The 12,582-nt window shown below is 41.6% G+C and overlaps 1 protein-coding gene across 1 annotated transcript; it reads left to right on the forward strand.

Annotated features, from left to right (window-relative positions):
• The first annotated feature begins 2,780 nt into the window (after positions 1-2,780).
• On the forward strand, positions 2,781-11,502 carry LOC139342367 (TLE family member 5-like). Its single transcript, XM_070979437.1, has 7 exons — positions 2,781-3,189; positions 5,699-5,796; positions 5,967-6,030; positions 6,475-6,519; positions 6,610-6,672; positions 6,915-6,989; positions 7,641-11,502. The coding sequence occupies exons 1-7, from the start codon at positions 3,163-3,165 to the stop codon at positions 7,878-7,880; spliced, it is 612 nt and encodes a 203-aa protein (XP_070835538.1). The 5' UTR covers positions 2,781-3,162; the 3' UTR covers positions 7,881-11,502.
• Positions 11,503-12,582: the final 1,080 nt, after the last annotated feature.

Raw genomic sequence — 12,582 nt, forward strand, 5'->3', positions numbered from 1 at the left:
GGCCAATCCCAGATCGCTAAATCAGGCCAGTATCAGCACCGATGAGCAATCCATTTCTGATCGGCACAGCTGAGAGGAGTTTTCACCTTTCCGTGTTCTCGACTGTAGTAATGACTAAAAAAAAAAACTGATGTTTCTCAGATGAACAGAAACCAAAGGCTGCTCTAAAGACGTGCTTCAAAAACAAAGCAGTGATGTTAATGGGGCTAAAATCTCTATATTTCAAACAAGCCAGTGTGGTCCTTAACTGCCATTTTATCTGCTGAAAATGACACTAACCTTTGAGCGGAAGACGCCGACAGCCAGCCATCAGACTGCTGTCGCAAAGGGGGTCTGGATGCCAGTATTTAAGTGGAAAGATATACCAGTATGGATACCCGAGTATTTATCAGTGGTCATGTTAAGATTCATGGAGTGTTGAGTGCAGCTCACTTCCGTGTTGTATTATTACACTTGACGCTACAACTCTGGCACATGGTGAAGGGCTGACTGGCTGTTAGTGTGGGTTTGGTGGTGTGTTCACAGCCCAGTGTTGCACAGTGTTTTTTTTCTTTTTTTGACACGTTTAATCTCAACATATGAGTTGGAAAGAGGGGGAAGCAGTCTTGTACGAAACGTAAATCTCCTCATCCTTTCACTCTCGTCCGTTTTGAGCTATGACCAGTGGAAAGGCCGGGTTGGTTTTTCACTGCAACACTTATTTATTGCCTTTCATTGCCTTGAATAATAAAATATGGTGTTGCCGGCCCCCCCCCTCCGGTTTTCAGAGCACGCTCTGTGGCCGTGTGGGTGGCCGTGGTTGTGGGATGTCCCTTCCTTGGGCTTGTTGTTAGAGCCAGTGGAATCGAACTTATCTTTCGGACATCAGCGAGGAGTCGGTGCATATTCAAAACTTAAATCTTGTTCCCTTTTTTAGTGTGTTTTTCCATTTCCTGTATGATAAGAAAACATTACCAGAACACTATTATTTAGGACCACTTGATTTATTTTTCCTCACTCCAATGAAACCTGAAGGTCAATTGTGTAGTGGTGTATAAAATGCTGTTGTTTTTCTTTCTTTATTTTGTATGTAAACCAAATGTAAATGATGTATTATACTGAGTGTGCCAACCCCACTCTCTCTAGAGCCAGGCTCTCTCTAAGTGCCAACGCTGTGGTCATCATCAAAGGACCAGCACCTGAGATGGTCCCCCTTTTTAAATAACACACACCGGAGACTAAAAGGATAGATGATTAAGTACACACAAAGACTTTATTCTGTATTTAAGATTGAAGATTTAAAAGATAATCTGCTGTTTTTTAAGAAACTGTAATTATAATTGCATGTGCTGTTTATTTTGTGTTGGAAGTGAGGGCTTTGATGTTTTCATTGAAGCAGAGCCCTTGATGAAAGGGGTTCGATCGGTTGGTTATTATCGATTATTGATTTACATAACTCTTGCCATATTTTTTTAAGTGTTTCATGTATTTGTTTCAACCACTGTTGCCTGATCCTCATTCAAACATGAACATGACTTATGATCATTGCCGCCTTCTAAGAGAGAAACATAATGACAAGGTATCTGTTTTAAATTGAAATAAATTTGTTCCTATACTTGCTCATGGTGTGTGTGTTGAGTGGGTTTCATGATTTTTGTGTGTTTTAAGGTATAGAAGTCTGAACTTATCATGTATCCAAATCACTCGCTGTGTTATGAGTGTTGTATCTTTGATGTCCAAGACACCTCAGGCAGCAAAGATCCAGTATTTCATTGTTTGTCACAGTAAATCTCAATACAATTATCAGGGTCGTGATGTTCAAGGATCCAGGTTTTAAACTAAAAAGCTATTTCTAATGAAATGGGACCATACAGTTTATCCACGTGTGCTCCAAGCTCCATGCTTGGAAAGGGAGGAGGTGAGTGGGATTCAATCAGTTACAATTAGCAACCTCACTGCATGCTGCCACTAGTTTGAGGTGATAAGAAAAAAAAACTACTACACTCATGAAATCATGGAGTTTCCTTCTTAAAACAGCTTTGTTTATGATTTGAACATCTATGGCCTGAGTAACTCCTAGTGGCAGAATCATACAGGCAAAAATGCATCCTGATGTCTCTCCATCCCCAATAAATACCACCTGGGGCCACCAAAGGGCTAAGAACAACACATAAACTGCACCGTTACTCAGATTTTCTCCTTTTCTATAAAGCAAATGTATGCAATCACCAAACTGAGAGATACATAGGGGCTTTTCAAGTTATATCTTTATCTAACTTTGTGCTTTTTGTCTCTTTGATTGAGGTTATATGTCATATATTGTACTTAATTGTGGGAGCATTAGGGCAGTATGCTGGGGGCAGGATGCAGATTTGCTGCTGGGCTGCTATTGACCTCCCATGTCGTATCTTTTGCACTGCATATTTATCCCTTACCCTCATTATTTCCATTCAGTATTGGTAGTATATAGTATATAGTATTCAGTACATGCAAGAATAAAACATGAGGTTTGCTGTGTCAGTCCGTTGGTGGTCACCTAAAGCCTTTTTTTCTTTTTTTTTTACCAGCATGTGAGCATAATATCACAAATTACATTTATTAATATTTTAATATTTTTTTATCTAACTGATGCACGGTGAACCAGGGACTTTTTGGGGCCCATCTGGGATGCCTGTGTAGCCCGGATGCAAAGCCCCCCCGGGTATGGGACCCGGCTCCAGGGCGCGGTAGCTCCGGCCCTGGCTGCCGTGGAGAGCGGGTCAGTTCAGCTCTGTGTCACACGGGGCGCCCGCTCTTCCGCCGCTCGGTTTGTTTTCCGGGTGATGCTGCTCTTCTCTTCAAAGCAGAGGAAAGTCGGGGGCTCATGTGTCAACATCCAGGGTTTCCCCGGGGAGGTGTAACGTTAACGTTATTCCACAAAAACCTGATGTTCCTTTGAAGACCGTTTCGTTTTTGTTAGCTCGGTCATCCTCGGAAGCTGTGGTTTTTCTAACCGCAAAGACCAGAAGACGATCTTCGGCCCCCGCTGCTTTGACGTTAGCTAACGTTATTTTAAACGATGACAGAGTACAAAGTGCGAATAGCGTCTCCAATCATATAATATTGTCTGGGGACCTGTTAGCTTAGCGAGCTAGCCCGGTTATTCGATTAGAACAAGGGAACACGGCGAAGCACACTGCTGACATGATGTTTCCTCAATCAAGGCACTCGGTAAGTTGGCTAGTTGAACTTGTCCCAGTAGCAAACTAAGCAAGCTGAGCTAATGCTAGCTAGCAACCGACAGCTGATACTAGCTGCTGGCTGCAGGTTGCTGTCAGCTTGTCTCACAATGCCAGAGCTCTGTACATCTCCTCACGATGTTTGGACCGTTACGGTGGAGGAGAGATGGCAGTTTAAAGCCTAAAATTAGTTTATATATTAGCTGTAACACTTACTTACCGGTATTTGGCTGCTAGCATAGTCTGCTGCTAGCTAGCTGTTTCTCAAAGCGGCTAATTTAACAGTGAAGTTGATAGCATGAGAGGAAATTGGTGTCATTCAGCGTTGGTTAGCTTAATTCACTGTTTCTGCTGCCAACAAACCAAGTTTCACTGCAGATGTATGTACAATAGATGACTTTGACAAAGCACATGTTTGGAAAAGATTTTTTTTTTTTTTTTATCTCTGAAACGATTGACTAGTGGGCTGTTGGTCAGCCATAAAGGAGCTCTGTGAAACAGCATTGGTGAATTTAAAGGAAAAATTAGTCAAAAAGCTGCAATTCAAGGGCCAAAAAATTGCAGGTAGATCATGCAATATGTTTAATATAACAGCCTGAGAAGTCATGACTACAACTAATGTCAAAATAACTGCATCTGGAACGAGGTGCACATAAAATTAGACACAAATTAGGCTTTAATTTAAGAAAACACTCTGGAAACACTCCTGTAATACTGGATCTTGCTGCAGAAGTTTGCATGCTAATGAGTTTTGATATTGGTGAAACAATCAGGACTACATCTCAAGATTATTTCCTTTATTGATGAATTTGCCTGTTAATGTCACGATTCATTGATTAATTGTTTGGTCCAGAAAATTGCTATCACAGTATTCAGAGTCCACGGAGATATCTTCAGATATCTTGTTCTGTCTGCACAACGGCCCATAAGTGTTTGCTTTAAAATGAAAATTAAGATTTAATCAGCTAATCATTGCAGCTCTAGAAACGATTCATCAGTTAGTAGATTGATCATAAAATGATCTGGAACTGTTTTGATAGTTGATTAATCATTACAGTCAGTTTTCAAGCAAAATAGCTTTAAATTCATGGATTCCAGCTTCTGATTGTTTACTGACATGTAAAACTGCATGAAGCATCACACGGCCCGAGCAGGAAATGACCCTTTCAAACCACAGGTGAGGGAAGCGCTGCACAAGCATACGCAACATAACACAGGCCATTAACTGAAGCACCGCCGCAAACACTCCCACTGTGGCGTCTTGTGGTCGTATAGTTGCATGTCAAGTATTTGCTTTAAAAAAAAGAAAGCACGTGCATTTTTTTCTTGTTTGGTTTCAACATGCGGCCGCTGCTCGTCTTTCTGAGTCCAGCCTCAATCAGACGTCTTCCCAAAGAACCGCCATCAGGTGACTGGACTGGTTTTGGAGAGCTGTGACTGACAGTTATTTTCATTATTGATCACATTCACTGTCAGATAATAGTGAAAAGTTCCTGTCACATTTTCCCTGGAGCCCAGTGTGACGTCAGATAGCTCGTTTTGTCTGACCAACATTTCATTTTGAGTTATATATAATATAACAGAGAAATGCAGAATGCCTTCAAGTAAATCAAGTAAAGTAATAGTTTCAGCACCATATTACATATACTAATAAGTACAGAGTGCATTTTGGATGCAGAGTTCGGACGTTTGTGTAACGGTTCGACTCCATCCTCTCTGTTCAGTCTCATAATCCCGCTGGAAACCTTTTGCCCTCGTGCCACTTATTTAGAGAGTAATGAGGTTTAGGGCATGAGATAAACCCTGGATTACAGCTTTGGACTGATGGTTTAAGTGTAGTCTATACATATCCAGACTTCTAATGCAGCCTCTAAATACCTCTCACATATGGTCAGCGTAGGCACGCTTTAATCTTGCCTTCGGTAAACACATTTCCTCAATCGCCGCCCTCTGTGGTCCTCAAAGAGCTGAGCCGCTGCTTTTCTGAGGACAGATGTTGTGTATCGATTTGTCAGCGAGTTAAACAAGCTGTCTGCTTCTCCGTAGGCTGACCTTCATTTCAGATATCCTCTCGAAGAGTTAATCTCAGAGGTCATTCGAATGTTTTGAAACAAACCCAAACACACGCAGCGCCTGATGAAATCTGTTTTCTGTTTTATTTTTTCTTAATTCTGCGTTTTTAAGCACATTTTGTGGCCAGAGGGAGTGTCTAATCATGTGGTGGATGAATGCAATTTCAGCAGTTCAGTATGAAAATTACATGAATATGAATCAATTTGATGATCGGCAATAGTTCTGTTTTTATTATCAAGTTCCACAATTCTGTCCGCGTTTTATGCATCGCGGGACTCATACGGCTCTGCACTGAATGAAACACACACAGACAGGTTCCACTGGAACCCGTATCTGCAAAGGACATCTGGTTGTGCATCCCAATCTACGGGTTCAGAGTGAATTTCTTGTGTGAAATTAAGGGTGGCTCATGTTGTTGTGTGTTCCAGGCGTCCTCTCAGTCCGGTCAACCTCTCAAATTCACCACCTCTGACTCCTGTGACCGCATCAAGGATGAGTTCCAGTTCCTCCAAGCACAGTACCACAGGTACGCAGCTAACACACATACACACACTTTAACAGAGTTGCTCACATTTTCCCACAGTTTATTCTTATTCTAATCTATCTAATTCCCCAAATCTCAAATTTCACAGCTCAGATGCGTATGCTTCAAACTGACCTCATTTGTTTCGTGTTTTTTTTGCTCTCTCTGCCCAGTTTGAAGTTGGAGTGTGATAAACTGGCCTCTGAAAAGTCAGAGATGCAGCGTCACTATATCATGGTAAGTGTCACTTTAAGCCTCGTCAGTGAGACGTGGCTCCTTATCTTATCTCCTGTAACACACCAACCAAAGTCACTTCATGCTGCGGCGTAAGCATAGAAATTCATTAGCGCACCAAGAAAGTCCAGACTGTCTCCATTTATCAGTTCAGTCGTGCATAATCACAGATTTGTGAGCAAACAGGTTTTGCTTAGTGGCTTCTTATGCCATGAGCAGCAATGGATATAAGCTTTTAAAGCGTGTCTTGTAAAGCTTACAGCCACTGATCAATTACAGACCATATGACACAAACCTCCTCAGTACATATTTCGCTTATATAAGAACATACAACCAAGCATCCTCTGATTCAGATGATGTGTGTGATGTATATGAAAGGATTTCTAGTTTGTGAGTGTCTATCTTCGGTTTGTGATAATGTTTCTTTTCTCCCTCTTTGTTTTGTAGTACTATGAAATGTCCTACGGGCTGAACATTGAAATGCACAAACAGGTAATCACCATCTCCTATAATCAATCCATCTTTTAGAGGCTCAGATCCTGGAGTTTTCTGGTCTAACCTGTCCTTTTTTTTTCTTTTCAGGCTGAAATAGTGAAGAGACTGAATGGGATCTGTGCTCAGGTGCTGCCTTACCTGTCACAAGAGGTAATGACATGTTCGTAAATATGTTCAATCTCCACCTGCAGCACCTGAGACTCTCTGGCTAGCTAATCCTACGCAGCTGAGGGGCGACAAACTCTCCTCTCCTTGTTTACCCTACAGTCTGCTTTTATTTACCGCTGCCGTCAAACCTTTCACAAGCTTAAAGTTTTACTATTTGCTCTTTTAATCATGTGAGTCATTAGCACATGTGAGGAGTTTATGACCATATGTTGTTTTGGTTTCAGCATCAACAGCAAGTCATGGGCGCCATAGAGAGAGCCAAGCAAGTCACGCCCCCTGAGATGAACTCCATCATACGGGTGAGCGAAAGGCCTCTCTTCCTGCGAGTGGCTCTAGATGATGAATGAATCCCGTCCCAAACATGAAATAAAACTAAATCAAACCATACGGGAAGCCAGAAGGTTACAGTGACGTCATGTACTGAGTGGATCGTTTCATCATTTTAACAGCAAATGAAAGCTTCGTGCAATAACAGCATATCAGGTTACAACGGGAAACATTTCAAAGTTCAGTTTGTGTAATAAGAGTGAGTAAGAAGCTAACTCTGCAGCTAGTCACTACTTCATGGATAAACCTTGATGTCCCACTTTTTCGTGTGATCCTGAAAACACAGTGTAGAGGTGATTCATGCCCTCAAGTTCAGATTTACAGACACAGAAAGCACACATGACAGTCCATATTCCAGTTTACAACACCAAGTTACATTTGTTCATGTTACTCATAACATTGCTTGAAAATGAGACTATGAAGACTATTTTTCATCTGTAGTCCCTGCAGCACAGAAGCAGATAATACAAGGCGTGCAAGGCAATGAAATGAGAATATTAATGTTAATAGAAATATGCACTTCATAGAAATGGTGTGGTGCATTATGAGGCCCTGATTGAAACATGCAAAGCTGCATCTCTAAGCCATGAACTCAAAGCCTTTTGTACCTTGTGTGTCTTCAGCAACAGCTCCAGGTGCAACACCTGTCCCAGCTCCAGGGCCTGGCTCTGCCAGTGACCCCGCTGCCCCTGGGCCTCACCCCTCCCACCCTGCCCGCCGTCTCCTCCAGCTCCGGCCTCCTCTCCCTGTCCTCCATCTTGGCTAACTACTCCCACGGCCAGGCCCAGGCGGTGAAGGAGGACAAGGCCCGGGAGGCCGCGGAGAGAGCGCCCCGAGGAGATGACGGGGACAAGTCAGACTAATGCAGACGCAACGAGCAGGTTCGGAGGGGGGTGTGAAGTGTTGAAAAAAAGAAAGTAAAACTTTAAATGGAGATTGGTGTAAGTCTGGCTGCCTGTCTGCAGAGTGTTGATGTAGAGGAGTAACTGCAGGGATGATGACGAGCAGCGAGGACAGAGTTGAAACTTTTGGATGTGCAGAGAACGAAACTGCTGAATGGCTGAGAGTTCAATGTTCTTATTATTTAGTGGTAATAGGCTCAGTTCAGGCTTCTAGACTTTAAATAGATGCTTTTTTTTAGCATAAGCCACTGTTGTTAGGCTTAACCAAGATAAATGTTTTCCCATTTGGAGTGAGAGCTGAGGAGGGAAGCTAACAGCAGTGTCCCTTACATGGATCTGCCCCTCACAGGTTGATATTTCTTACCTTTTTTTTGTTATCACATCTGTTTTTGGTGGGGTTTTTTTTTTTGTTTGTTCATGTCTTCTTTAGTCCCTCAGATTGTTTCCTGCTGGCTGCTGTCTGCCAGTCACAGAAAGCATCTCAGTTCCCTTTAACTCCTTCCCCTCCGCTCACAGCTTACAATAGCTCCTTCACCTTGTTTTTTTTTTTTTTCCAAAAATGAAAAACGTTGCCTAGAGCTGTTTGGACGGCAGTACCATTCATTAATGAACTTGGAGCCAAACGAAATCTTAGTCTGATCTTAAATGGGACGTTTTTAAAGGGACATTTTACTTGTCAGGTGCACTCAAGCATAATCCTCATGATTTTTCACCGTTTTCCTTCTTACGACCAACCACTGGATGAGTTACCTTGGCTATGTACCTCAATCCCAAGTAGATGGGATTATATTACGTTTAAAAACCTATAGTTTGTACAGATGGTAGTGTGCCCATCTTGGGGGTTAATTTGTCTTTCATAGGCCTAGCTGCTGCTGCTGCTGCTGCTGCTGCTGCTGCTGCTGCGCGCTACATGGCACGGACCATGACTCATCTTAAAATGACTAGAATTTAAGCTCTGATAAAATTGGACTTTCTGTTGACACGTTGTTGTCGTGACGTTAAAGGCTAATTAGACATTCAACACGTGTCAGTGTGTGCTGGAGTGAATGTGAGCGGAAAGAAGAAAACACTTGTTTAATTTAACTTTTTTTGGTTTTCTTTAAGCACCTTTTTGGATTTTCCTCACCCTCCCATGCTCTCGCCCCTTCCTCCTACTGGTCCACTCTTTAACTGACCATGACAAACTTGAACAGGATCTAAACTTCAGAACCAGGCAGTCGTAGACGACATTCATGTACTGTATTTCTGTAAGTTAGCACATTTCAGTTCATACTGAAACTGTATCAAGCACCTGTCTTTTCCTGTCTTGTTTAACTTGTGTGTGATTGTCGGGGGAAGATCTTCCCCTTTTTTTTTTTTTTGATTTTTAACATTGACTTAATGAAGAATGTGTCCGGGGTGAGTTGCTGAAGCTCTGTTAGCAACGTCAAACAAGCGTTCCCTCAGAAAACAGTGTGTTTAAACATGATGCTCACAGTCAGTATTTGAGACATGGAGATCTGGACCGAAGCAAATGTGAACACGACACACTCAAAACCTTTTTAGAATTTATATGTAGTAGGACTGAACTATTAATCACAATATTAGCAAAATTGCAATATAGCCAAGTCGATATCCAGATCGCAGGAGCGAGAAAGAGACAAACCAGCGTTATAATGAAGCACTGCAGTGCTGCAGAGACAGAGATGCCCTGACCTCCATATCTTGTCCTCAACATTTAAGAAAACATGTCAGCGTGGAACAGACCCCAATCAAAATCATAATATACATCAAAATAATCCCTTTTTTTCACCACACTGTGCAGCCCCAGTCTGTGGTATGGATATGAAAGCTACTCAAGGTGTCAGGATACCTCATGAGAAGTGTTTCTCATCCCTGACGCTTTTCAAGGATCCTAATCGGATCAGCTGCATTTGACAATTTCTGTAACTTTACGAAACAATGTGGCATTCACGCCTGTATAGTGCAGCAGTCAGGCCGGCGTGTGGAGGTCGGAGTCTCTTTTCTTTACCCTTTGTTTAAGTATTTCACTTGTGCACTCTAATCCACATATTAAACCGTTAGCGCCGTAGCACAGCAAGCAAACATCATCCACCCCTCTATGATGGTCAGCTTTACTCCCCACTTGAAAGTGTGGCCGTTAAGCAGCTGTGAACACTTTTGATTTCTGACCTGGTCGGACGACGCTCTGCACTAACTAGCTCTTGTCTTGCGTAACCATAACTCTTTAGTCTGAGTAGATTTTGAGTATGTATTGTGTTGGCGCTGGAAAAGTGATAAAGTATGTTCAAAGCTGGCTCTATTGAGCACACTTTGATTTTGGAGCGTGTTGCTGATTGATTGTATTGTTCCACAGTGCAAATCACAAAGGAAACGGCTGGAGAATATTTAAACTACTGCTAGATGGTGGTGAAAAGACCTCAGAAAACAATTACTTTAAAAGCATTTTGATTTCCTTTGGATGTTAAATTTAATTGGCAATAGCTCTCTAAAGTCACAGTTTAATTGACCTCTAATGGAGTGAGTTGTATCGTTAGTACAAAGTAGAAAACTGTTATACCAACTGACTAAATGATATACTTAAGTATGGTTGTTCATATTTGAGGCAGCAGAGGGCAGCAGTGCTCTCTCTTTGATCATTAGTAACAGTTACACTCATAAGACTGATGTCTCCTGAGGGTCCGCAGAGGTCCAGGTCAGTCTTTGTCACCGCTGTCCTCCTCTGGTCTTCATTTCCTGACTGTGGGCCGATCACCTGCACGCCACAGGTGTCGGCTGTTGTTCCCCCGTAATGTGAGTGCTGTCCAGAGCTTTGACAACCCACCTTTAACGTCTGAGCACGCCCGAGATCAGAGCTTAAACCTTTTTCCTTGTCTTTTAATTTGAAAAGCACTTAAGTTTTGGCTCAGTCCTCTTTTTTTTCTTCTTTTTTTTTTCTTCTTCCTGTCTGTACTAGTGTCGGGGAGCTGAAGATTTTCCCTCCCTGGAGATTTGACCTTATCATATCGAGAACAGATCGGTTTGTCATTTGCACTCTTTATGCTGACGTCAGTCTCTGTAGAAAAGCTCCTTTGGCAAAACTCAGACATATGAATGGTATGTGTGTTTGTTTTTGCTGTGAAGGGCCAATTTGTATACATATGAATATATCAATATACATATTTTTTAAAGCATTTTTGTATGTTTCAAAGCTGCTTTTTAACGTGTGTGTATCATGGAGGATTTGGTGTTGTACGTGTGCATTACAAGCCTACAGTTAAGAGAGGCACAATGTTGTATACCATGTCGTTTTTTTCCTGTTTTTTCTCCCATTCTCTCAGTAGACAGTAACACTTAACATTGTTTTCTAGGTTGTAAATGTTTTATCCTTTTTTTTTTTTTTGTGCAAACAAAAAACCAGTTCGATGTGTTTATGAACACAGTCTCATTTTAAGATACCTGGGACACAAAAAAAGACAACAAACAAACAAAAAAACAAAGATGTAAACAAGCAACTGTGTACTCTAATGAGAATGAATCAACCTTTTAGCAGTAAGGAAGCTTCTCTGGTGCCTTACAAATAAAAGACGTGATTGAGAGTGGCTATTTGTCTTTGGTTGGTCTGTGTGGGAAAAGACTGACATAAGAGGGCGAAAATGCAACTTTAAACTGTAACTTTCCTGAACCTGGTTAAAAAAAAAAAATGTTTAGTTTGTTAGTCAGCTCGTCTGTATCTTGATGAAATAATTTGCTGTATGAGGTTGGGTACTCCAAGTTGACGTTTTGAGGGATGACTGAGTCCAGGGGCATTCAGAATATTACAAAATCCCCTTTGGCAGTAACTGAGTGAGTCAGCACCAAACCATTTTAACTGTGTTGTCATTGGCATTTTTTAAGTCTTTGATCAGCTTTCAAAACTTCTGTAGCTTCTAACTGAATCTGTGCGGTTGGAAGTTTAGTTTCTCTCCTGTTTGTACTTTCAGGTTTCAGGTATTATTTTATGGTTTCATGTTCGCTTTCAGCTGTACTGGAGTCGTGTTAATTTACTGCTGATGAAAACTCAACATTTGCTGCTTCATAATAAAAGCTTTCAAATAACAAAATAAAAAGGGGGCTTTTATTTTGAAGAATTTCTAGGAAATGAAATGTGTTTATAGCTTTGTTAGCAGCTATTCTTCAGCAACTGCACCTCTGAAAACAGCTCAGCTCCACAGGTGAACAACTTCTTCAACCTGCCCCCCTGAAGTTAGCATGCTAACCAGCTAGCTGCGGTCTGTCCTATCTCATAATACCACTTAATACCTCAAGAGGTGATAGTCCAAAAGTATGGCCCGCTGTAGTTTCAGCAGCAAGATGTATGTGAGCAGCGCGTTTCACAAGCCCTCTGAGCTTTTTTTTTAGTCTAATAAATAAACATCGGTTCAGTCTCACAGCTCTCACATGACGCAGTCTGTCTTGTTCTTGCAAGTCTTATGCATTATCCTGAGTAATTGGATAATTTCACTGGAAAATTTTTCGTTTTTGGTGAGTTCCACAAATGAGAGTTCGTTCACCTCCATTGTACTTTGGGTGGAGGTCAATGTCTAAAAAACTGGACCAATCAAATCAGTCCAAAAAATTAACTTTTCATTTTTGTGAGTTCCACAAATGAGAGTTCGTCCACCTCCATTGTACTTTGGGTGGA

Source organism: Chaetodon trifascialis, chromosome 14 (assembly GCF_039877785.1).
Source record: "Chaetodon trifascialis isolate fChaTrf1 chromosome 14, fChaTrf1.hap1, whole genome shotgun sequence".
Lineage (NCBI taxonomy): Eukaryota > Metazoa > Chordata > Actinopteri > Chaetodontiformes > Chaetodontidae > Chaetodon > Chaetodon trifascialis.

Bases quoted from the DNA above. Each gene is read 5' to 3' on its own strand.
- LOC139342367 (XM_070979437.1), top strand. From the start codon at position 3,163: ATGATGTTTCCTCAATCAAGGCACTCG. The intron at 3,190-5,698 runs GTAAGTTGGCTA...TGTGTGTTCCAG, and splicing joins TTCCTCAATCAAGGCACTCG to GCGTCCTCTCAGTCCGGTCA. The intron at 6,990-7,640 runs GTGAGCGAAAGG...GTGTGTCTTCAG, and splicing joins AGATGAACTCCATCATACGG to CAACAGCTCCAGGTGCAACA.